At 37.7% G+C, this 25,370-nt stretch overlaps 1 protein-coding gene across 1 annotated transcript in view; it reads left to right on the forward strand.

Annotated features, from left to right (window-relative positions):
- HSPA4 (heat shock protein family A (Hsp70) member 4) overlaps positions 1 to 25,370 on the forward strand; it is a 63,416-nt gene that overhangs the window by 37,670 nt on the left and 376 nt on the right. The window contains exons 9-22 of the mRNA XM_026507973.4: positions 2,634 to 2,733; positions 3,387 to 3,520; positions 5,357 to 5,601; positions 12,200 to 12,276; positions 13,545 to 13,696; positions 14,212 to 14,318; positions 14,771 to 14,904; positions 15,890 to 16,071; positions 17,327 to 17,416; positions 19,922 to 20,074; positions 20,916 to 21,041; positions 22,042 to 22,149; positions 23,981 to 24,100; positions 25,130 to 25,291. Coding sequence (XP_026363758.1) covers positions 2,634 to 2,733; positions 3,387 to 3,520; positions 5,357 to 5,601; positions 12,200 to 12,276; positions 13,545 to 13,696; positions 14,212 to 14,318; positions 14,771 to 14,904; positions 15,890 to 16,071; positions 17,327 to 17,416; positions 19,922 to 20,074; positions 20,916 to 21,041; positions 22,042 to 22,149; positions 23,981 to 24,100; positions 25,130 to 25,291 — 1,890 coding nt within the window. The remainder of the gene's footprint in view (positions 1 to 2,633; positions 2,734 to 3,386; positions 3,521 to 5,356; positions 5,602 to 12,199; positions 12,277 to 13,544; positions 13,697 to 14,211; positions 14,319 to 14,770; positions 14,905 to 15,889; positions 16,072 to 17,326; positions 17,417 to 19,921; positions 20,075 to 20,915; positions 21,042 to 22,041; positions 22,150 to 23,980; positions 24,101 to 25,129; positions 25,292 to 25,370) is intronic.

Raw genomic sequence — 25,370 nt, forward strand, 5'->3', positions numbered from 1 at the left:
TGTGTTAGGGGTCCTCATGACTATACTGAATTTCAGTGACTTGCTAGGAGAATTTTAGAACTCACTGTATAGCCATACCTATGGCTAAGATATCTTGCAATGAAAGGATACAAAGCAGAGGCAACAAAGGGAAGGGTATAAGGGCAGTTTCTGGAGGAAACCAGGTACAAGCTTCCAAGAGTCCCCTTCTAGGGGAGTCATACTGGATGCGCTTAATTCTTCTAGCAGCAAGTTGTGATAACACGCGACATACCGAATACCAGGCAATTTCTGCCTGAGCCTAGGAGTCCAGGGTTTTTAATTGGAGGTCCGTCATATAGGCACCTTCTGCCTAACCCATACCAAATTCTAGACTCCCAGAAGGAAAGTAGCCATGTAGCATAAATTATGTTGTACAAACAGTTTAGACAAGAGCCATTCTTGTCTTTAGGGTAATTTTTCTTTCAATTTAGCGACCTGTTTATCATTTAAGTTCCTCTATGCTGGGAAAGAGCTAACCTTTTCATCAGGCCTTTCTAAGGATAGCCGCCGGCTCCAGCCCCTATGCCTGGGTATGTTTTACCTTATTTATGAATTGGTTATTGTTAAAACATAAACTGTATTTTTTGGGAAAAGTAATAATAGCCCCCATGTTCAGAAATCAAATGCGTGTATGGGAAACTTCAACACCCTCTGCTTACCTAGAAGGAAGTTTTTTCTTCCCAGATGTTAGGAGTTTTATTACTTGGTTACACATCTTTCCAGAGATTTTTGTATACCCAAGTACATATGTATATATATCCTTTTTTACTTTCATTTTTCTTTTGATAAATTTTAGACCTTTTATCTTCTATATCTTCCTTAGTGGTAAAGAAGGACTTTGTTCTTTTCAGCGGGTGCAGAATATTCCAGTTTATCCATGTACTGAAATCTCTTTAACTAGTCTGTTTTTTTGGACTTGTGGTTCCTTCCTTTTTTAAAAATTTACATATGTATTTTATTTTTTTAAAGATTTGTTATTTGAGAGAGAGCCTGCATGCGAGCAGGGGGAGGGGCTGAGGGAGAGGGGGAAAGAGAATCTCTGGTCTACTCCCTGCTGAGTACAGAGCCCAACATTGGGCTCCATCCGAGGACCCTGAGATCATGACCTGAGCCAAAGTCAAGAGTCAAGACACTTACTGCCTTCGGCTCAGGGCATGATTCCAGGGTCCTTGGATCGAGCCCTGCATCGGGCTCCCTGCTCTGCTGGGAGCCTGCTTCTTCCTCTCCCACTCCCCCTGCTTGTGTTCCCTCTCTCGCTGGCTGTCTCTCTCTCTCTCTCTCTCTGTCAAATAAATAAATAAAATCTTAAAAAAAAAAAAGTCAAGACGCTTAAACTGACTGAGGTGTGCTCCTCCAATTTTTTTTTTAATTGTAAAAAATTAAAAAAAAATTTTGCTGTCAATAAACTTGAACAGATAAGATTTTGCTCTTATGTGATAAGTTTGTAGGATTTATAGGTTAAATTCCTAGAAGTACAATTGGTAGAACAAAGGATATGTGTATTTGTAATTTTTTTTTCAAAGATTTTATTTATTTGTCAGATTGAGAGAGAGCACAAACAGGGGGAGTGGCAGGCAGAGGGAGAAGCAGGCTCCCCACTGAGTAAGTAGCCCAATGTGGGACTCCATCCCAGGACCCTGGGATCATGACCTGACCTGAGCTGAAAGCAGATACTTAACCGACTGAGCCTCCCAGGTATCGCAGTTGTTTAATTGCCCTTTAAAGAATTCGTACTCACACTTCTACCTGCGGTGTATAAGAGGACTTGTTGGGCAGCAGCCTCACCAGCACAGCTTATGGGGGTGTTAGCTGATCCTCTAATAGGTGAATAATGCTATCAAAGTGTTTGTGATTTTAATGTTTTATTCTTTAGGTGGAGTTGAGAACATTTTAAAATTTAAGAGCCCTTCTGTATTTCTTTTCTGTAAAACGTTTCTGTTCTCTGAGTAGTTTGATTTTCTGGGTGTACATTTTGATTTGTAGTTCTTCATATATATTAGAGAGATTAGCGCTATCATGTTATGAGTTGCAAATATTTTCCCCATTTGGTCATTAGAATTTTTATGAGTCAAATACATTAATCTTTATAAAAATTGTTTTGTTTATAGTTGACATACAGTGTTACATTAGTTTCAAGTGTACACCTGAGTGATTTGACAAGTTTATACATTACGCTATGTTCACCACAAGTGTAGTTACCTTAATCTGTCCTGTTACATTGCTGTTCAGATATATTAATCTTTTCTCCCCCTTGTTTTCTTCTGTATTTTGTGTTGTATTGACAGAATGTCTTCCTACTCTGATGGTAAAGACCCCCTTTCCTTCTGGTACTCATCTTTATTTTAACTGTTAAAGCTTTGATTCGAAATATATTTTGGTATGAGGTGCACAGTAGGGATGGTACCTCATTTTTTTCTGTATGGTTATCCATTTGTTTCAACACTACTTAATGAATATTCTGACTTTTCCTTACTGGTTTGAAATACTTCCTTGATCATATACAGAATAAATTGCTCTAGGTATTTGAGGGCATTTCTAGACTTTACTGTGCTTTGGCAGGTGTATTTTAAATAAGGACTCCCTAATATAGGAAACTGTCAAATTTTTTGTAGGTTCCTTGTTTTTATACTGATGCAGAAAGACGATCAGTGATGGATGCAACACAAATTGCTGGCCTCAATTGCCTGCGATTAATGAATGAAACAACTGCAGGTAACAGGAACTGTTAGCATCTGTGACTTGGTGAATCGTGAAGGTTTTGCCATCTTAAAACCCTGGGGTTTCTTGTTCTTTATTTTGCTTGCAACCCTTACACCTATATGCCATAGTATTTTTGGATACTGTGTCACACATAAAGAATTCATCTGACAGTGCTTTTTCTCTATCCACATACTTTGGTACGTAATCACATCCTCATTTGGAAAGTAACACAGTTATTGTGTGTTCACAGTGTGTTGGTTTAAAGATTGGCCTTTTCTCCAGCCCTTTAATGGGCTGTAAAGTGTAAAGCAACATCTCAGGGAGAGATATGTGGGAATGGTGAGATGGCGCAAGTGTAGAAGAAAGGAATCCTGAAAAATATGTTTGGAAAAGTAGGGGAAGTGGTTGGGAAAAATTGTCAGTCATTGGAATTAGAAATAGGAAACGTTAAGGAGGTCTAAGTGAATGTCAGCATTTAATTCTTTGAAGTAACTGTTCCTCATGAATGAATTATGCAAAGCATATGAAGAATTTGATTCGTTGTAAAACATAGCATATGATGCAGTCCTATTCACTGTATAATTTTTTTTTTTACTTAAAGTGAATTTTAAATGTACTATTTTAATGATAATGTTACACTGACTTTAATTTTTTTTCTTATGTAGTTGCTCTTGCCTATGGAATCTATAAGCAAGATCTTCCTGCCCTAGAAGAGAAACCAAGAAACGTAGTTTTTATAGACATGGGTCATTCTTCTTATCAAGTTTCTGTATGTGCGTTTAATAGAGGAAAACTTAAAGTAAGGATATTATTTCTGGAAAACTTTATTACAAGTGTATGGTAATGAGGAATTTATGGGAGACAGTTGAAAAAAGAACTTAAAGAATTTTGTTTCATTGATGGAAACTTGGTATGAGCCATCTAAACTAGAACTAGGTATGTAGAAGGAGGGTTGAAGCTGTAATTTATCGAGAGTTGGCATGGTGTGAAGCAAAGAGCATAGACCTTGAAGAAAAAGCTCTTAAGATTTCTGATCCTTTTTTTTTTTTTTTTAAAGGTTTTATTTATTTATTCGACAGAGATAGAGACAGCCAGCGAGAGAGGGAACACAAGCAGGGGGAGCGGGAGAGGAAGAAGCAGGCTCATAGCAGAGGAGCCTGATGTGGGGCTCGATCCCATAACGCCGGGATCACGCCCTGAGCCGAAGGCAGACGCTTAACCGCTGTGCCACCCAGGCGCCCCCTGATCCTTACTTTTCTAATCTATAATTTGCAGAAAATAATGGTTACCCTGAAGGCTTATTAGGATTCTTTAACATGTAGTCCTTTTGTGTATTTTTTTTTACACTGAGCGAGAGATGACAAAGATTGTGTTCTTTATCTTAAGGTTTTGTGTGGTCTTTATTTGAGAGAGAGCGTCCGAGCAAGGGGGGTGGTGGAGAGAGAGAAGCAGGCTCCTAGCCCAGCAGGGACCCTGAAGCGGGGCTTGATCGCAGAACCCTGAGATCATGACCCAAGCCAAAGGCAGATGCCCAACCAACTGAGCCACTCAGGTGCCCTGGTTTTGAGCGTTCTGGGAAAATAGTGTGGGGACTAAAACTTGGATGGCCAAAAAGAAACCAGACTGAGTGATACGCTTAACTGACTGAGCCACCCAGGCACCTCTCACCTTTTTAAACAGAAGCTACTGGCCATATAATTCAGGTTTGGCTTTGGGTCAAAGTGATGTATATTTGTGATTACTTGCCATTTTTCCCTCCACCAAAATTGTCCTTTATTATCTCTTGTTATCTATCGGTTTTGCAATTATAATTAAAATTTAATTCTAAAAATACTCATTATGAAAACACCCCCAAACTTGGAAGACCTTTATATGGAAAGAAAAAGCATTCACAATCTTACTACTATGAACAGGATGCTATATTTCATTTTAGTCTTTTGAAGAAAACAAAATTAGAATTAGACTGTAATCAGTTCTGTGTCCTTTTTTTTCCCTTTACTTAATATATTAAAATTTCCCCACGACATTTAACATCTTTGAAAAGATTCTTATTGATTTTATTTTTTCATAAAAATGTAATTAGCCTACGTCTGTTACTGAATTGGATTAGATATCGTTTGCTTCTAATCTGCTTAAGATTTGGGTAATGGATAATCAAAGCTAATGAGACTTCTACAAGTTGCTGTGAATGAAGCTTTTAGCATCTTTTCCTGGTAGTAAAGTGCATCGAGGTAGGGCTTTGGTATTATTCATAGTTTTGTGACAGTGATAAGACCAGAACTCTGTAATGACGTATTACTGCATTTGGCCTTGGTTATGTAATTTTAGTTTGCAGTCAGGTGGGTGTAGTAGAAAGGGATTGGATTTTGGAATTGAGGGGATTGGGTTTTGAGTTGTACTTCTGCCACTTCCTAGCTTTGTGACCTGCAGATTATCTGACCTGTCTATGCCTGTAGCATCATCTGTAAATTATGGATTATAGTGTCTCTTTTCACAGTGATAAAATGACAGGTGCAACATTGCCTTGTTTCAACCTTAATGTGCCTAATTGTAATTTACCAGTTAAATATATATCATGATAAATTTTTAAATTGATTGGTACATTTTTGAATTAACTATCATCTTTTTTCCTAAGGTTCTGGCCACTGCATTTGACACAACACTGGGAGGCAGAAAATTTGATGAGGTGTTAGTTAATCACTTCTGTGAAGAATTTGGGAAGAAATATAAGCTAGACATAAAGTCCAAAATCCGTGCATTATTACGACTGTCTCAAGAATGTGAGAAACTCAAGAAATTGATGAGTGCAAATGCTTCAGACCTCCCTTTGAGCATCGAATGTTTTATGAATGATGTTGACGTATCTGGGACTATGAATAGGTAACCAGATCAGTATTTTGATGTTAAGCTGAACTGTTATTTTTCTCCACTTCTATTAGCATTTATTTATTTAAATGTTGAAATTATCATGGTTGCTGTAAGATAACTTCTGTTGGTAAAAATTAGACACCATTCAGGATCCTACTTTTATGTGAAGTTTGGGTTTGATTATTCTAAGAATGTTGACTAATCTTTTTGTTCTGATTAGTCAGTTGATAGGTGCATGTATTACATGTGTGAGTTAGTTTTAAATTAGGGCAAGGTGCTTTAATGCTGAATAGTATTAAATTTGATTTAGTTGTTGATTGAGAATTGGTGTTCTTGGGTAGTTCAGAGTCACTTGTGGGCAACAGCTCTTTTTGTACAGTGCTACAAGAATTCTGGGTAATTGACATTTCATGGCTATCCTCAGAAACACCCAGAATGTTACTGTTGTCTCTGGGGTTGCTTGGATGATGAGAGTGATAAGTTCTTTAGGATGTGAACTCTACTGGTAGAAATTTAGGCACAATTGATGGCTTGCTTCGGGAAGTATGGCCTCAGTTACCCTCAAAAAATTGAGATGGAATTGGAATTATGTTAATGTGCCTAGTAACCACGTTTGTAGTCCCCTTTCCTCTCCACTTGAAAGTGAGGGTTTTCATTTTTATTAAGCAGCAGTTGTGTGTGTGTGTGTGTGTGTGTGTGTGTGTGTGTGTGTGTGTTAGGGAGATTGGGGGGTAGGGGAGTACCAGCGTGTCTCAGAAATTGTTAGTGGAACGTTTTGTGATAATCAGAGCCAAGTAGACACTTTTAAGTAGTTTATACTTTTTATACTTTTTAAAAACTGAAAACAGTTAACCTGTATGCTGTTTTTTTTTAAACAGTTGTACTTTGTGTACATGAGTGCAAAGCTGTCATATTCTGTGCTCTGTAGTCTTCATATAGTCTGTAATGCTCACCAGCAATCTTTTTTTTTTTAACTAATGAGACTGGATTACTTTTGACATTGTAGCCTTTTTTCTAATTAACTTTTTTTGAGGTAAAATTCACATACCATTTTATTTTATTTTTATGATTATTTTTTAAAGATTTTATTATTAGAGAGAGCAGGAGAGAGCATGAGCAGGGGAGAGGGAGAAGCAGGCTCCCCGCTGAGCAGGGAGCCCCATGTGGGACTCGATCCCGGGACCCCAGGATCATGACCCAAGCTGAAGGGAGACACTGAACCAACTGAGCCACCCAGGTGCCCTCCCATTACCATTTTAAAGTGAAAAACTGGCATTTTTAGTACATTCACATTGTTGTGCAGTGACCAGCTCTATCTAGTGACAAAACGTTTTCATCACTCGCAAGATAAAACCTCATAACCATTAAGCAGTTCTCTTGCCTCTTGTACCTGGCAACCGCTACTTTTTTTTTTTATCTGTATGAATTTACCTCTTCTGGATGTTTCATATGAATGGTATTACTACTGTGTGTTTTGCTTCATTTGTATCTGACTTCTTTCACTTTAACATAATGCTTTCTAGGTTCATTCACGTTGTAGCATGTATTAGTACTTTTTTGCTTTTTAAGGCAAATAATAATCCCTTTGTATGGATAACATCACTTTTTTTTTTTTTTTAATCCTTTCATCAACCGATGGACCTTTGGGTTGTTTCTACCTTTTAGTATCATGAATAGTGCTTCTATAACTATTCATGAAAAAGTATTTGTTTGACTATTTTGTTTTCAGTTCTTTTTGGAATAAATGTAGGAGTGGAATTGCTGAGTTATATGCTAATTCTGTGTTTAGCGTTTTGAGGAATTGCCAATTTATTTCCCTCAGCATTTGGACCATTTTACATTCTGACCAGCAGTGTATTAGGGTTTCAATTTTACCACATCCTTGCTGAGGCTTGTTATTTACTACTGCTTTATGGTAATGTGTTTTAATCATTTTGGTTGTTGGAAGGATATTCTAATAGATTTTTAAAAAAAATGGCACATGTGAACCGTGTAAAGTTCTTGCATGTTGATGACCGTTTTCCACATTATACTTGGTTGGAGAGAACATAACCTTAGCTCGTATTCTTTCCTTGATTATCTTTATTTATTTATTTATTTATTTATTTATTTATTTATTTATTTAAAGTGTTTATTTTTAAGTAATGTCTATACCTAACATGGGGCTCAAACTTATAACCCAGAGATGGAGTCGCATAACTCATAACCCTGAGATCAAGAGTCACATGCTCCCCTGACTAAGCCAGCCAGGTGCTCGTTGCCTTGATTCTCTTAAATGGAGAAATAATACTCTTTTGGCATATAGCATTGCTGTCTCATTGTGACAGTGTACTTTTCAGTTATTTGTTATTCTTTTTGCTAGATAGCCCCCCCTTTTTTTGGAAAGCCTAATTTACCAGAATAATTGGGTTTTGTTGCTGGTTGTTTTTGATAATTTTTTCCCAGGTACGCAGTGTGTGTTTTCAGTATGTAGTTTCACAGCTATTTAAAAACCAAGCAAGTTTTCTTGAATTACATTATTCAGTACTTGTTCTGTTCTTGTACTTTGATTTTATTCTTTTAAAACTCTTATGTAAGTATGTTGGGTCTTTCTTGCCTATGATCTATATTTATCATTCTCTTTGCATTCATCCCTCTATGCCACTATTTGGGGTGTTTGTCCTTGTGACATTTCTAGGTTATTTTTCATTTCTGACATTTGTTCCTTTATTTCTGACTCTTAGTTTTTCTGATTCTATTTGTTGCTCTTTCATTTTCTGTATCATTTTTTATTGAGATACAATTCATATACCATAAAATATGTCAGACTTTAAAGTGTACAATTCAGTGGTTTCAGTATATTCACAAGGTTGTGCAATAAGGATCATGATCTAATTTTGGAATGTTTTCATCAGGCCAAAAAGAAACCTCGTATATCCATTAGCAGTTATCTCCATTCCTCCCATGCTAACCCTACACGATTACCAGCCTACTTTCTGTCTTAGTGGATTTGCCTAGTCTCATTTTTTTTTGTATTTTATTTTATTTTATTTTATTTTATTTTATTTTATTTTATTTATTTAAGATTTTATTTATTTGAGAGGGAGAGAGGGAGGACAAGTGGGAGGAGGGGCAAAGGGAGAGGAGAAGCAGGCTCCCTGGGAGCCCAATGTGGGACTCCATCCCAAGACCCTAGGATCATGACTGGAGTCTGAAGGCAGCCACTTAATGGACTGAGCCACCAAGGCACCCCCCGCAAAGTGGGGTTCAACTTTATGACCTCAAGATCAAGAGTCACATGCTGTACTGACTGAGCCAGCTAGGTGTCCCTGTGTAGTTTCATTTTTATGTGAAATCTGTAATATTCCTAAACTTTTTAAAAAAAGACTTACTATGAGAGAGAGTGTGCCAGAGAGAGTGTTAGTGTGGAGAGGCAGAGGGAGAAGGAGAGAATCTTCAGGCAGACTCCCTGCAGAGCTTGAAGCTGATATGGGTCTCTATCTCATGGCCCTGATATCATGACCTGAGCTAAAACCAAGTAAAGACGGTCAACCGACTGAGCCACCTAGACACCTCCTCCTTTTTTTTTTTTTTTTTCCCAAGTATTCCCGAACTTTTAGACTGGAAGCGTGATTTAAGAGTTTTTCTGAATTCACTGCTCCATAGTGCCCTCTTTTGTTTTTATGAAATATTTTAAAAATGTGGCTTCTTAACTTTGTTTATTCTGTCTTCCTTTGTCTCCAGTGTTCTCTTTGGTTTGGATTTTATCAGCAGTTTTTCCTCATCGTGGCCCTTTTTTTTTGAAGGAAACTTTTAACTTGGTTACTGTGGAGAGTTTATTTAGCATGGTTCTTAATGTACCGTATCGAGGACCTTTTTTATATTCTCTTGTTCTAGAGTGTGCCAGCCCCTCCTGACTTCACCTGCTGTTTTCAAATTGGCCTGCTGACTTTTGGTTTATTTTTTCAGGTCCATTATATTTTCAGGTCCATTATATGTCCTGTTGTTTTCCTCTGCTTCCTTTTGCACAGATACTGGTACTTTGTAGGAATTGTATAATTATTGGTGGTTTTTCTTTACCCATTTGTATTTTGGGGTTTGTGGCAAATACTGTTATCTGTTTTTGTTGTAGGTGTTAGTTGGGTTTTGGTTTTGCTATCCTATTGCTCTTTGTATTTATTTGACAGAATATGAAGAGATTAAAAAACTATACTGTGTGTATCCAGAATATATAGAGATGATTACAGATGAGTAATAAAATGACAGTCCAATTAAAAAATGGGCAAAGGATCTGAATAGATACTTCTCTAAAGTAGATAAAGAAATGGCTAGTTAGGGGTATGAGAAGATGTTCAACATCATTAGCCGTTGGGGAAATGCAAATCAAAACCACAGTGAGACAACAGTGCACACTCACCAGGATTGCTCTTGTCAAAAGCCTTGAAGAGGATGTGGAGAAATACTTACACGCTGCTGGTGGCAGTCTGAAATGGTGCAGCCATTTTGAAAACAGTTCAGCAGTCGCTTATAATAGATTAAACCTAGAGTTAACATATGATTCAGCAATTTCATTCCTTGGTATACATTCAAGAGTAATAAAACATGTGCACACAAAAATTCGTGCATGAATGGTCATAGCAGCACTACTTCTAATAGCCAAAAAATGGAAACAACCCCAGTGTCCATTAACTACTAAAATGGATAAACAAAATGTGGTATGTCCATACAATGGAATATTATTTGGCAATTTAAAAAATGTGGTACAGATACATGCTATAACATGGATGAACCTTGACAACTTTATGCCAGGTGAAAGAAGCCAGTTACAAAGGAGTACATTTTGTATAATTCTTTTTTTTAAAGATTTTATTTATTTATTTGATAGAGACAGCAAGAGAGGGAACATAAGCAAGGGGAGTGTGAGAGGGAGAAGCAGGCTTCCTGCTGAGCCGGGAGCCTGGTGTGGGGCTTGATCCCAAGACCCTGGGATCATGACCTGAGCCGAAGGCAGACACTTAACGGCTGAGCCACCCAGGTGCCCCCATTTTGTCTAATTGTACTTATATGGAATGTCCAGCATGAGTGGGTGCTTAGGGCTGAGGGGTAGGTGAGGGGGTCAAAGGGAATATTGGTTAATGTGGTGACAGAAGTGTTTTAAAATTGATTGTGATGATAGTTTCACAGCTCTGAATATACAAAAAGCCATTTAGTTCTATGTTTTAAGTAGGTGAATTCTATAGTTGTGGGAATTAGTTTTTCCATTTTTTTTTTTGCTATTAGGGATAAAACTCATTTTATACTCTCACAAACATGTAAGAGTTTTAGTTTTACATCCTCACCAGTATTGGTATAGATGGTTTTAAATATTTGCCATTTGTGTGTGTTTATTTTGTACCTCAGAGATAGAATTCATAAAAATCACACTTCTAAAGTGTCTGATCAGTGGTTTTTAGTATATTCATCCAAAGTGTCTGATCAGTGGTTTTCAGTATATTCATACAATTGGGCAACCATCCCCACAACCCAATTATAGAATATTTTTATCATCTCATAAAAAAACCCTGAATGAGTTATCAAGATATAAAAAAAATTTGGAGGAACCCTGAATGCATAATTGCAAGCAAAAGAAGCCAGTTTGAAAAGGTTACATACTGTTTGATTTCAGCTAGATGACATTCTGGAAAAGCAGAAGTATGGAGACCGTGGAAACATCAGTGGTTGGCAGGGATTCAGGGGAAGTGAGGGATGAATAGGTGGAGCACAGGATTTTTAGGGCAGTGAAACTATTCTGTGTGATACCATCAAGCTGGATACTTATCATTATACATTTGTCAAAACCTATAGAGCCCTAATTTATGTTGTCATCAGTATTGGTTCATTACTTGTTAGAAGTGTGATCACAGTCATGCAAGATGTTAATAGGGGAACTGGGGGAGGGGGGTGAGTGAGGGGTATGTGGGAATTCTCTGTACTTTCTGTTTATTTCTCTGTAAACCTAAAACGGATATAAAAAATAAAGTGCATTAAAAAAAAAGAAAAAAAGAAATTGTACCCATGAGCTCTCTTTCGTCATCTGTTCTTCCTACTCCAGTCCTAGGGAGCCATTAGTCTACTCTCTGTCTCTTGGGATTTACCTATTCTGAACATTTCATATAAATGGAGTCATATAATATGTGTTCTTTTTTGATTGGCATCTTTCACCTTGCATAATTTTTTGAAAGTTTATCCATGTTCTAACATTTGTCAGTCTCTCTTACTGTATTCATTCCTTTTTATTCCTGAATGTTACTCGATGGATATTAGGTTTTTCCCCACCTTTTTGGCTGTTGTGACTAATGCTGCTGTGAAGAACATTTATGTGCAAGTTTTCGTGTGGACGTATGTTTTCAGTTCTTTTGGTTATATACGTAGAGTGGAATTGCTGGGTCATATGGTAACACTGTATTTAACATTTTGAAGAACCACCAAATTTTTTTCCAAAATGGCCACACCATTACCCAGAACGTATGAGGGATCCAGTTTCTCTCCATTCTTGCCAATACTTGTTATTATCTGCCTTTTTGAATATAGCTGTTTATTACCCCACATAAAAGTGGAACGTGATTTAAACCTATTGCTGTTTTTTTCATAGGGGCAAATTTCTGGAGATGTGTGATGGTCTCTTAGCTAGAGTGGAGCCACCCCTTCGTAGTGTTTTGGAACAAGCCAGTAAGTATTACTGTGACCGAATTATTTGTATAATCATGGCTCTTTGGAAAATGTTGTTTATGACTGTTTCTTTTAAAGTTACAGAAATTTTCATGGTATATACCACTCCTTCATTGCTGTATTAAGCTGCTTTTTGTGTCTTATCTTTCCTCTGGAGCACCTCCCCCCTTCCTGGCCCTACCTCTTATGATAATGGTGTCCAGAGACATCTGATAGTTTTCTCAAGAAAGCTAATTCAGACTCAGATGGATATAAACATCCCATTTATTTCATAATGGTAAAAATTGTCTTTTGCATTGCTGCTTGTAGTAGTGCAGGCTTTTCTGTCTGAACTTTTTGCTGACTGAGAAATACAGCCAAGGGAGGATGTGATAACCACATAGTTATTTTAACAGGATGCTTTAATTTTATCTCTAGTTAAAAGTAGATGTTTGATTCAGTAATGTATCACTGATTTTCCTACAACCTTCACCTAGCTTTTACTTGGAGTCCACTGTTGTGTTGGTTGCTAAGTATTTCAGAGTGTTGAGATGTACTGTCATCTTGACAAAGGTCAGCTCTTAAATCAGAGTGATTATGGCAAACTGGTATGTTCTTTCCATAGGGGGATAGCCCATTTCTTTAAATAGCCCTTCTCAACATATCGTCAGTATTTGTTGCATAGAATGTGACCAGGAAACCAGGTGGTGTGACGAGTATTTTATGGGTGACAGAAAAGCTTTGGTGTGCACCTTCTTTACTTCTGTTAGGAAGAGGCTGTACTTGTGTTAATATTATCTGTCCTATGCCTGTGTTCTGGATGGAGCGCTGATGTGGCTAGGTGGGCTTCGAATACTTTTTTCTTTCATGCTCTGTCAAGGGTAACTCAGTATTTCAAGGCCCTCTTATTTCCGCTGTGGCTCGCTGAACTACTGATGTTTTAACAGTTTTTTATGTGGGACTGTTTCAGAGATTATGGGGTCTCTACTCTGTAGGGCATTCAGTATTCATGGCCCGGTTGTCTTAAGTCCCAATGTCTCTTGAAACCCTGTCTCTTGGTGCATCAGAACACACCTACCTGTTTTCAGATGCCGCAGCTCTGTGTGTGTGTGTGTGTGTGTGTGTGGTGGTGATGGTGTGAGGGGGTTGAATGAGTGGTGGGGTTTTGCTACGAATCTGTTAAGTTATTTTGTTGTGTTAAGATGTTACATTGCTCTCTTATTTAATTGTAAAGTACTAATTTAAAGGTTATTTGCATCTCAGTGTCTCTTCTAATCATTTTAAAATAGAGTTAAAGAAAGAAGATATTTACGCCGTGGAGATAGTTGGTGGCGCAACACGAATCCCTGCGGTGAAAGAGAAGATCAGCAGATTTTTTGGTAAAGAACTTAGTACCACACTAAATGCTGATGAAGCTGTCACTCGAGGCTGTGCTTTGCAGGTGAGCTTTCTCTCACAGGTAGCCGTCTGTTTATAGGTCATTGTGCCAAGACGGCATTGCTTTTCTGTATCCAGCAAGTAAGCTGAGGTTAGCTTCGCACGATCTCTAGGTGTAAGATTCTGAAAGTTTAGTTTTGCAATGGATAGCATAGGTGGTGTTGATAAATGCAATTATACTCTATAATATGCAATAAGCTGAATTAATTTACTAGAAACATTGGTAAGCCTGAAATATTACTAGAATTTGGTGCATTATCTATTGTCTATATATGAAGTAGCCTCGTACATCAATTAACTAAAGGTTTGGGTTAATGGAAAATGATAAGTAATGGCTAGAGAATAGTTAATTTGACCAATGATAGAAGTTTTTAAAACCACATACTAATACATCATTAAATTATTAATGTAAACACTTAAAAAACGTTGATGGTTTTTTGAAGTCATTATTTATAGGTCTCATAACAGTTCATAATGTCTGTACTTGTCATATGGAATTTTTAAAAATTATTATTCTAGTGTGCAATCTTATCGCCTGCTTTCAAAGTCAGAGAGTTTTCTATAACTGATGTAGTACCATATCCAATATCTCTGAGATGGAATTCTCCAGCTGAAGAAGGGTTAAGGTAATAATATTTATTAATTATTTTTATACTTACAGTTAACTCAGTGTTAAGTCTGAGTAAAAAACTGCCCTCCATTTCAAATTTTGTAGATCTGTAACATTTCATTACAGTGCATGAAGCGAAGTGATGCCTTACTTTATTTAGTCTCGAGAATAAATTCGTGTCCCTACTTAGTAGTTTACTATAATTGATCCTGCTGAAGTAATTGGTGCCTTTTACGTACTTAAGTATATTTATATTCCTTTTCTTAAAACTGATTTCACATGTATCTATAGATATATATGTAAGTTTTTTTCCCCTTGGAACCTTTTATATCCTGGAAATGATGCCAGATGAGAGAGCATGAGAAGAGTAACTAGAGCTGCGCAGTAATTACAGATGTAGAATAAATGGGTCAAAGTGTTCAGGAATATCTTAAATTTGTGTGTTTTTTGTCTTTTTCCTCCATCTAGTGACTGTGAAGTCTTTACAAAAAATCATTCTGCTCCTTTCTCTAAAGTACTCACATTTTATAGAAAGGAACCTTTCACTCTTGAGGCCTATTATAGTTCCCCGCAGGATTTGCCCTACCCAGATCCTGCTATAGGTAAGTAGAATTGGGAACTTAAAAAAAAGAAAAGTTATGTACTTGGGAGAACTGGGAGAGAGCAAGTATAATATTCTCAAATTTGATATTGTAAATCCCACACAAAAAACCTCTTTCAGGTTTGTGACCAGTTCACTACTCGCAGGATGGTTACAATTTAATTGGATCTCCAATAGAGTGGGCAGTATTTCTTGGTTAATGCACATAGTGGGTATACCTTGTGCATAATGTGATAATACTTAGATACTGAAAAGGAGTTGAGCTCATTTTTGACCCTAACACAGAATTATAAGATGTACACAGAAAATCATTAGAAAATTGTTATGTTGGAGCTATGTTGGCTAGCGTCTTCAGAGACCCTCAGAAACTCTTATAATCTGGAAATTACACTAGGTGAGGAGAGAAACTACAGTTAACATGATCATTACCGACTGAGGATACACGAGTAAAGTATTAGGAATATCCTGAATGGCACTTAGAAGCTGTGGGAAAGTTAACCTACTCTGTTTTCCTCATTTGTAAAACAGGAATGAGAATGAGAATTCATATTTCGTGAATTAAAAAACATAAGTAAAACTCTCGTGTTGTAACTGACTCTCTGTAGGCAATTTCTTGATAAATGACAGAAGCAGTGTGGAATCAGTAGGGTTTTTTTCAGTAGAGAAGTGACATCGGTTTAGAAACTTCCCTGGCAGTGGCATATAAAGATGAGTTGGAATAAGAGACCAAAGGTAAGAAAATGCTTGGAGGGTTAGGAGATATGTGAGTCCTTAATTGGGACAAGGTACTAAGAGTTTGACTATGAGAGAAGAAGGAGAAATCTAACGATTTAGTAAGATTGTAAGAGTACCTACTTGGTTTATTGAAGTGTCACGTTACCGACCTGTCACTGAGAAATGGGCATAACCTGGCCGTATGGGCATATATTCATGTTTGAATTCATCCTCTCAGGTTATGTGTTCTCTTTTGTTTCATATGTCCCTAGCTCAGTTTTTAGTTCAGAAAGTCACTCCTCAGTCTGATGGCTCCAGTTCAAAAGTGAAAGTCAAGGTTCGAGTAAATGTCCATGGCATCTTCAGTGTGTCCAGTGCATCTCTAGTGGAAGTGCTCAAGTTTGAGGAAAATGAGGAACCGATGGAAACAGATCAGAATGCAAAGGAGGAAGAGGTAATCTGGACATTTTATACCATTTTAGTCCATTTAAGATGGTGTAGAGGTGACTTGTCTAGAAATTCTAACAAATTGGGTGGCAAGGGAGGACCTTGTGGCCGAGCTGCTGAGAGTGGGTTTGCATTGTGTCGCCTTATCCCAGCCACAGGTGAACTAGCAGAAGGTCTTTATGCAGTTGTTCTAATGGAAATGGAATATAGTTTGGCTTCCCTCTTCAGACTTCTCGAGTTGTTCTTGATTCTTACTACCGAAGAATGTTCTGAGTCTTGATTGATTATTTTCATAAGTTGATTTTACAGTCATTTATTGGAGTCATGCCCTGGGTCTCATCCTTACTGTGTATCAAAATCAAGCTTTATGAAACTACAAATGTTCGAGTCTCCAGAGGTCTTAGTGAGTTGGTCTGGTTTAAGGCCCAGGTATCACTTTTAGAAGCCTCTGAGGTCATTATTATTATGAGCTGCAGACATTGAGAGCCAGTGATCCAGGTCTCCACAAGCTTTTCCCTTCTTTGTCTTATTGTCAGGCTTTGTTCTTTTTTTATTTTATTTTTTTTTATTTATGTAAGGGAAAGTGCACGCATATGCACGTGAGTTGGGGGAAGAGCAGAAAGAGAGAATCTTCAAGTGGGCTCCCCACTGAGTGGGGAGCGACGGGGGTTGGGGTGGGGGGCTCAATCCCACAACTGATGAGACACAACCTGAGCTGAAACCAAGAGTTGGAAGCTCAACTGACTGAGCCACCCAGACGCCCCCAGGCTTTGTTCTTTTAACAGAATTCTCGAGGTGTTCACCTCCCCTAATGTGCACAATGGTTGTACTTGTGAGGATGAAAAGACTAATTTAAAAACTGCTTGAAAATGTTGAGACGTTTGAGAGAAATTTTCTCACAAGGAAGCGTGAGAGAAACTCCTGCTCTCTTCAGAGACATTGTGTTAAATATTGCCACACTCCTTTAGGATGAGTACTGCGCTGGTTTACAAAGCATTTCCACAGCCACCCTTGTTTACGTACAGGTAGGGCAGGGCGAGTGTTGACTCCATTGTACAGATTTACTAACAGATCTGGAGAGGAAAACTTCCCTGTTAATAGGTAATATATGCGTCATGTCTGGAATTGGAGTCTAGGCATTTTGATGGCTGGTAATGGATGAGGAATTCCATACCATGGGATTTTGCCCACGTGTCATGAAGGTTGCTTCGTCTTCCGTTAGTGTTTCCTAGTTTCAGGACTCGCTGTGACCTGTTTTTCAGAAGATGCAAGTGGACCAGGAGGAACCGCATGCTGAGGAGCAGCAGCAGCAGACGCCAGCAGAGAATAAGGCAGAGTCTGAAGAAATGGAGGTAGACGTTGTGTTCTAGAATAGGACTTGTTATCTCTTCACATACATGAGATACTGTGTCTTAGAAGGTAGTTGCGCAGTTGACCCGTGAACAGTGTGCAGGTTAGGGGTGCTGACCCTTACGCAGTAAAAAAATCTGCATGTAACTTTTGACTCCCCCAAAACTTCACTAATGGCCCATTTGGTTGACCAGAATAACATAAATAGTTGATGAACTCCTATTCTGTATGTTACCTGTATTAAATACTGTATTCTTACTGTAAGGTAAGCTAGAGAAAAGAATATGTTACTAAGAAAATCATAAAGCAGAGAAAATACATTAACAGTACTGTACTGTTACCAAAACTCTGTATATACGTGGACCTCTGCAGTTCAAACCTGTTTTAATTAAGGGTCAGCTGTATTAGGAGTTCTTTATATATCTCAAGTTTTTAAGCTAGATTTTGTAGTGGGTTTGGAAAGTATGTTTGGCAAGAACTTTGAACTCTAGTCCCTTTGGTATGTGGGAAGAATGCGCTCAGAAACCGTAATTTACTAGGCTGGTGATTGGTTCATGTTGGTTTCTGAATGGCTGTTACTATAATTCATCCTACCCATAATTTATTCTTTACAAATAAACGAGAGGGAATTTTTTCAAATTTTGTTATCTCTCTGACACTTGTCTTTTGTTTAAAAGTAGTGTTTTATTTTCATTTATTTATAAAAAGATTTCATCTGTTATTTATTTGAGTGAGAGCCCAAGTGGTAGAAGGGCAGAGGGAGAGGCAGACTCTCCTGCTGGGCATGGAGCCCAACGCAGGGCCTGATCCCAGGATCTGGGATCACGAATTGAGCCAAAGGCTGACACTTAATGTGCTGAGCCACCCAGGCGCCCCAAAGATAGTGTTTTAAATAATATCGTATTTACATGTATTTTGTAAATAGTGTAAATAGTATGTTTATCTCAGGTATTTATTTAAAAGAATACGTAACATTTTTTAATCCTTTACAATCCTGTTTTTTAATTCTAACTTCCAAGTTTTCATGTTTAAGTTTGGTGTCAGTATTGAAAGCATGTTTTCTTTCAAGTTATGACATTGCAGAGTCTCACTTTGTGAGGTATTTCTGATTGTGGCATTTTAAAAATTCAGCAGAGCCTGTAGATGGCTTCAGTCTCTTACTCATTTTCACATCAGTTAATAAAGTGTACTTCCATTTGGCTATGCAGATACTCATAAAAAAGAAAATATAATGGGAGGAGGAAAAGGAATGGCCTTTTCCAGGGTGGAAAGCCCTTCATGTTGTTGGGGGCAGCAGGGTGAGAGAGAAGTACTTATTTGGGGTGTACGTGGGGAGCTGGTGAGAAGAGAGAGCTGCTTTCCCCCATAACATGCTGCGGGGCAGTGGAAGATTTCAGGGGGGTGTTTGTTGCTTAGGCTTCTTCATTGAGGTGGCTTGAGAACTGGTGCCTTTCCTAGTATGAAGTGAAATAAAAATGCTAAATAAACTTTATTTTTTTTTTCAAATGCTAAATACATTTTAGAAACTGACTTAACTTGGGTAGGAGGTGGAAACAAGTTTGCAATTGTGCCTCATGTCCGTGAGCAGCACGTTGATCAGATGAATTTGAAAGTTAAATAAAAAAACAACTGGAATGAGTATCTTTCCAGTCGGGGGATCATGCAGGGCTTTGAGAGCATGAAAGCAGTGAAAGTTATCACAAAGGAGAAGATGGACACGTTCAACAGTAAAAACTCGTACAGATGTATTAAAGAAATTATAAGAAAAGTCCATCAGTTGAGGGGGAAAAGATCACTAAAATCTTAAGAGATGTTGGTTGAAATATGATGAGGCAATGTGAAGAAATAAGTGTGGTTTATAAGTGTGTGAGAAAAGGTTATTGACCCAGAGAAAACAATAGACAATGGCAAACAGATACTCTCTGTGGCTGGGGCACTGTGGACGGTCTCCCTCACTCTTTGTGACGATGTCAATTGGTACAGACAGTTTGGAAATCCTATTGGTAATGTGTTTCTGAACCATAAAAATTTCATACCCTTTCCCTCCTAATTTCATATGCACGTCTGTATATTTAGAGAAGAGTGGAAGAAAATTGGAGAATATTTAATAATGTACTGATTGTGGGATTATGGAGGTGTGTGTGTGTGTGTACACACAGTGCAGTGGTAGTAAGTGTATTCACGTTGTGGTGCAGCCAGTCTTCTGAACTTTTTCATCTTGCCAAATGGATACTCTGTGCCCAATAAACAGCAACTCCCCGTTCCCTCACTTTTCCTCCCCCCAGCACCTGGCACCCACTGTTACTTTCTGTCTCTTTGGATTTGACTACTCATATAATATTAATGTTTTTAACTTTCTAGATACTATAAGTAGTCATCCCAGGTTATTTATATCATTAGAGAGCAAACTAATAAAAAACCAAAAAGAGCTCTTTAAACCTGACCCATTGGGAAGTTTAAGATAGTCTGTATATGTGTTTGTTAATAATGATTTCTTGTTATTTTAGACCTCTCAAGCTGGATCAAAAGACAAAAAGATGGACCAACCACCTCAAGCCAAGAAGGCCAAAGTGAAGACCAGTACCGTGGACCTGCCAATTGAGAACCAGCTCTTGTGGCAGATAGACAGAGAGATGCTCAACTTGTACATTGAAAATGAGGTGGTTATTTCAGGTCTTTTAGAACAAGAAGCTAACAGATTAATGTGGCCATAGTGTCCAGACTCTTTGGTGACTTTTATGCATTTTTAGTTGTTCGGTGTTCAAGGCAGTAATTTCAGAATTTTGAGTTCTTCAAGGGCAAATCCCATGTGATACCAGAATTCTTTTATGGTTTTATGTGTCCATAGCTAGAAGCTCTGTTAAGACATCTTTGACATTATGTCTTTGGTTTAGAGGTGGTAGCATTCATTTGTGTGTGTGTCCACTTGGGAGCTTGGGATGTTTGAGGTGGTGGGTCATGGATGTTGATCAGTAGGAGAAATCAGAGCATTAGTGGTAGTGCTGTTTTGTGTATTAGTTCCTTCCCCTATTGCTAGTCAGTGTTGAACTCTTGTTACTGTGAGTGATGCGAGGTTTGGTACCCTGGTGCACAAATTATTGAATTAATTATTGTCTCTGAAGTTTTTTTTTTTTTTTTAAACTATACTATGAATCATTTGCTTTTCTTGGTATTGTATAGTAATCCTACAGCAGAGTATACCACCTTGTGACATGGAGCTAATAAGTGTCTTAAAGTTCTCTTGTCTTAAGTTCTTTTCCTTATTTTTGCTTTTGAGTTTCTAAATCTTGATATTTGTATTACTGTTTTTTTTGAGCACACTCAGAGAACTCATATCTTCATAATTTACTGGGGACTAATACTTCCACTTCTCCTTTCTTGGATGGTTTGCAGAACTAAGAGGATTTGGGGAAGAAGGATTCTCCACTCTTAAATTACAGTACTAATATTTAAGAGGATATTGTCTCAGTTGTCCGAAGATCTAATTTCTACTGTTCTCAGGGTAAGATGATCATGCAGGATAAACTGGAGAAGGAGAGGAATGATGCCAAGAACGCAGTGGAAGAATATGTGTACGAAATGAGAGACAAGCTTAGTGGGGAATACGAGAAGTTTGTGAGTGAAGATGTAAGTATGTGTCTCCCTACTAGGTGTCTTCTGGGAGCAGCCTTAAATATGGTAGGCACATTTGCTGGCATCCATAGGTACACAGTCAAATGATTAAAAATGGGCTCTTCTGGGGAAAAATTTTGTATTTCTTTTGGGTTTCCCAAAGTCTTGTCGTCATGCATCATTTTTTTCCTTTTTTTTTTTTATGCATCACTTTTTGATACATTTGCATGCTATTATTTACCTGGTATTTTTCTTTAAGTCAGCCCACCCTTCTCTCATGTTTCTGTATTTTCATTCACTTTTTAAAAAAATTGAGGTATAATTGACAACATTAGTTTCAGGAGTACAGCATGATGATATTTGTGTATATTATGAAATGATCACATAAGTCTTGTTAAACATCTGTCACTATACATAGTTATAAAAGTTCTTTTCTCTTGTGAGGAGAACTTTTAAGACCTACTTATTAGCAGCTTTCAAATAGGCAATACAGTATTTTAGTTACATAGCTTACATTTCTTTCAAGGTTTTATTTTTTTATAGCTTACATTATTTTATTTTTTAAAATTTATTTATTTGAGAGAGTGAGCAAGAGGGAGCATGAGCATGAGCGGCAGACAGAGGGAGAGGCAGAAGCAGGCTCCCCACTGAGCAGGGAGCCCGATGGGCTCAGTCCCAGCACCCTGGGATCGTGACCTGAGCTGAAGGCACATGCTTAGCCGGCTGAGCCACCCCGGCTCTCCTGGCTTACATATTTTTAAATGCAGTTTTTATTTCTGAAATTTTCAAATAACCAAATTAGCCAAAATTTTAAACCTATCCCCCGCAGCAGAGAGAATAATAAAACTAACTGTAGATACCAAGCAAAACAACATTGCCATTCTTGTCTGTGTCCTCTGTCTGTCCCATCCCCCCCCGTATTTTAAAGCCAATTCAGATACTGTACCCTTTGCCTATGACTTCACTGGTCAATCAGCTGATTTTTGACTGATGTAATCATAATATTCATATTTAGGATCGTAACAGTTTTACCTTGAAACTAGAAGATACTGAAAATTGGTTATATGAGGATGGAGAAGACCAGCCAAAGCAAGTTTATGTCGATAAATTGGCAGAATTAAAAGTAAGTGATTGTTGGGGGTGCCTGGCTGACTCGGTTGGTGGAGCATGTGACTCTTGATGTTACATTTGTGAGTTCAAGCCTGATGTTGGGCCTAGAGCTTACTTAAAATAAAGCAGGAGGATGGAGAGCATTTCCTTCTGACTGTAAAAAAAACAAAAAACAATGGTTCTTGAAAGCATAAGTGTTCTGAAACCCGAACCCACACTGTAATTTCCAAGGACTTATCTCAAAATTGGGAGGAATTGTCATATCAAGTAATGAAGACAGGCTGAAAGTGATTGAAGAAATATACCCTTTAGCACTTACGGTTATTTTCTTATTTTTAGAACCTTATAGTAACAAAATTATTTTTCTGAAAATTCAGTTTGGACTTAAAATGGTTTCCTGAAGGAGATTGCATTCTTGGTGTGGCGATTGAAAGACTAGAAAGATGGGACCTGTCCTAAAGGTACCGATAGTGCAGTTGAGGCAAGGTTGTTTATATAGGTTTGATTTTCGGTAAAGCAAAGTATCTTGTTTTGTATTTAAAGAATTTTGATCATTAAACCTTCTGGTTTAAAAGTACAAAAAAATGAGGATGCTGAAATAGCTCAGTTTGGAGAGTGTTAGGCTGAAGAACTGAAGGTCCCTGGTTTGTTCCTGGTATACTGAGTGTTTTAGTGCATGTCCAGCGTCATGCCTTTCCTCTGAGTTAAGGACTCTAAATGAATGAAGTGATTGTGTTTGAATAAAACTTTATTAAAAAATATAAAAAATGATCTAAGGTTGAGGACTTTGTTTGCAAAAGGATGCAAACACATAGGAAGAACTTTCCACGTTTCTGTGGATTGATGACTTCAGTACAATCAAACTGGGCCATTGTGATTAACCTCTGAAATGGAATTGCTCAAGGACAGTACCTGGCAGTTTTCCTGTCATTATGGAAGGATAACAAGAGCTTCCAGTGAGATCTCTCCAATGGAATCTTTTGCTTTACTTTTCATTATGGGAGATGTCAAACACATTCAAGTACAGCAATAGCTTTAACGCTTGTCGACTTGTCTGCTTATGGCCAGTTTTGTTTGGTTTCTGTTCCCTCCCACTCCCATTTATTTGAAGAAAGTCCCTCGTGTTATATTTAATCTGAAAATATTTCAGTAGGTATTTAAAAGAAAATGTAACCTTAAGTTATACTATTATCGCATTTTAAAAAATTCCTTAATATCACTTTTAAGTTCAGTTTTCAAGTTCCAGTTGTTTTATAAATTAGTTTTTAGTTTGTTTGACTGAGAATCCCCATAAGGACTGTACATTTTATGCTTTTGTCTCTTAACTCTGTGTAGTTCTTCCATCATTTCTGCCCCCTTATTAATTTATTTTAAAAAACTGGATTAGATGTCCTAGGTCAGATTTTCACCCAGTCTGGATTTTGCTGATTTTCAGTTCTGTGCTATTTATTATTTTCTAATTCACTTCTATGCTATTTATCACCACCGGGTAAAATGATGGTTAGATCTAGAGGCTTCATCAGATTTCGTTTTCAAAAAATTTTTTGGCAGGTATGCTTATTAAGGATTGCGTATCACTATCAGGAGGCACCTTCTTTTGCATTGTCTCCCTGCAGTGTTTTGAGAATTAGGACTCCAGTGACAAGTTGAAGTGGCCCTACGTGGAATAGTATAGAGGTGTATTCTCCTATCTAGCCTAAGGATAGATTTCAGTGGCATGGGGAATGATACTGAGCTTTTCACATCAAGCACATGGAGATGAAATGTACTTTAATTCACGGTAGATCTCAGTAATTATAGAAACAGTACTATCCTGATAGTTAAGCATTCTTTCTTATGTTAAGAATCTAGGTCAACCTATTAAGATGCGATTCCAGGAATCTGAAGAAAGACCAAAATTATTTGAAGAACTAGGGAAACAAATCCAACAGTATATGAAAGTAATCAGCTCTTTCAAAAACAAGGTATCTTTTTTTTTTTTCCTACTGTTATTTTGGTAAAGTTTTGAGGCATTTACGTAGCAATTTTTTGCTCTTTTTACAATGTTTAATAATACTTTTTTGGGGATGTTAGTGTAATGTGTATAACATTTTATAGAGTCTTATTAAGAACTACTTTTCTTTAATAGGTAGAATTTGGAAGTGAGCAATATTGTTCGATTTCCTTTTCTTGCTGTGAAATGCTTCTTCATCAGTGACTTAACCTGCTCTGTCCTGGTCTTCTGCGAACCATTAGGCCTGTGGTTTGGTTTGTTATGCAGATGTAGGACTGTCTGAATAGTAAACTGCTTAACAATTCTTTTGAGCGCTTGTGATATACATTCCATAAATATATTATTTCATTAAATCCTCAGAGTACCCTAATGAGGTAGGCGGTCATGTCGGTAATAGTTAACAGGTAACTTCTAACTGCTTTAAGCCTCACTGTCCTTAAGTAACACCCAAGGTTACTCTTGAGAGGGGGGTTTGGCCTGAGGACTGACTTCACAAATTTTGGGTTCCTAACCACTCCACTCTACTCCAGGTTCTTGATGGATAGTCCTTGTAAGAAACTTTTGAGTGATAAATTGGGCTTATTTTTTTTAAAAATTTGTTGCTGAAGGCTCTCCTTTAGAAATTGTATTCGTTATTGTTTTGGTTCCTAACTAGCATGCCTAAACTCTGCTCTCACGTCTCGTGACCTGTAATGTCATCTTTGTGAAATTACCATCATAAGATTGTGTGTCAAGCATGTACTTTTCATACCATTGAAGTCTTTTAATTGCTACCCTTCAGAGTGTTTTTGGCCCTTAAGTCTATATCCTGAGTGTTTTTAAAACGGGGTTATTTTTTCTTAATTATTTTAAGGAATCGAATGTCCATTTGGATGGTGAGGCTGAATGTGCTTCATTTTTGGAAAGACTGTACCTTTTTGAAAGACGGCAAACAACTAGGTACTATTTGGGTGGGGAGAATATCGTCCTGTGACACTTGCCTGGTGGTCTGTGGTTGCAGGAGGACCAGTATGACCATTTGGACGCGGCAGACATGCTGAAGGTGGAGAAAAGCACGAATGAGGCCATGGAGTGGATGAATAACAGACTGAACCTGCAGAGCAAGCAGAGTCTGACCGTGGATCCAGTTGTCAAGGCAAAAGAGATCGAAGCGAAAATGAAGGTAGTTCATGGCTCTGAGTATCTCATAGTCTCTTGTCAGCCTTGTTATTTATTGTTAAGGGTCCTTAAAGTGACACTGA

Source organism: Ursus arctos, unplaced genomic scaffold, assembly GCF_023065955.2.
Source record: "Ursus arctos isolate Adak ecotype North America unplaced genomic scaffold, UrsArc2.0 scaffold_5, whole genome shotgun sequence".
Taxonomy (NCBI): domain Eukaryota; kingdom Metazoa; phylum Chordata; class Mammalia; order Carnivora; family Ursidae; genus Ursus; species Ursus arctos.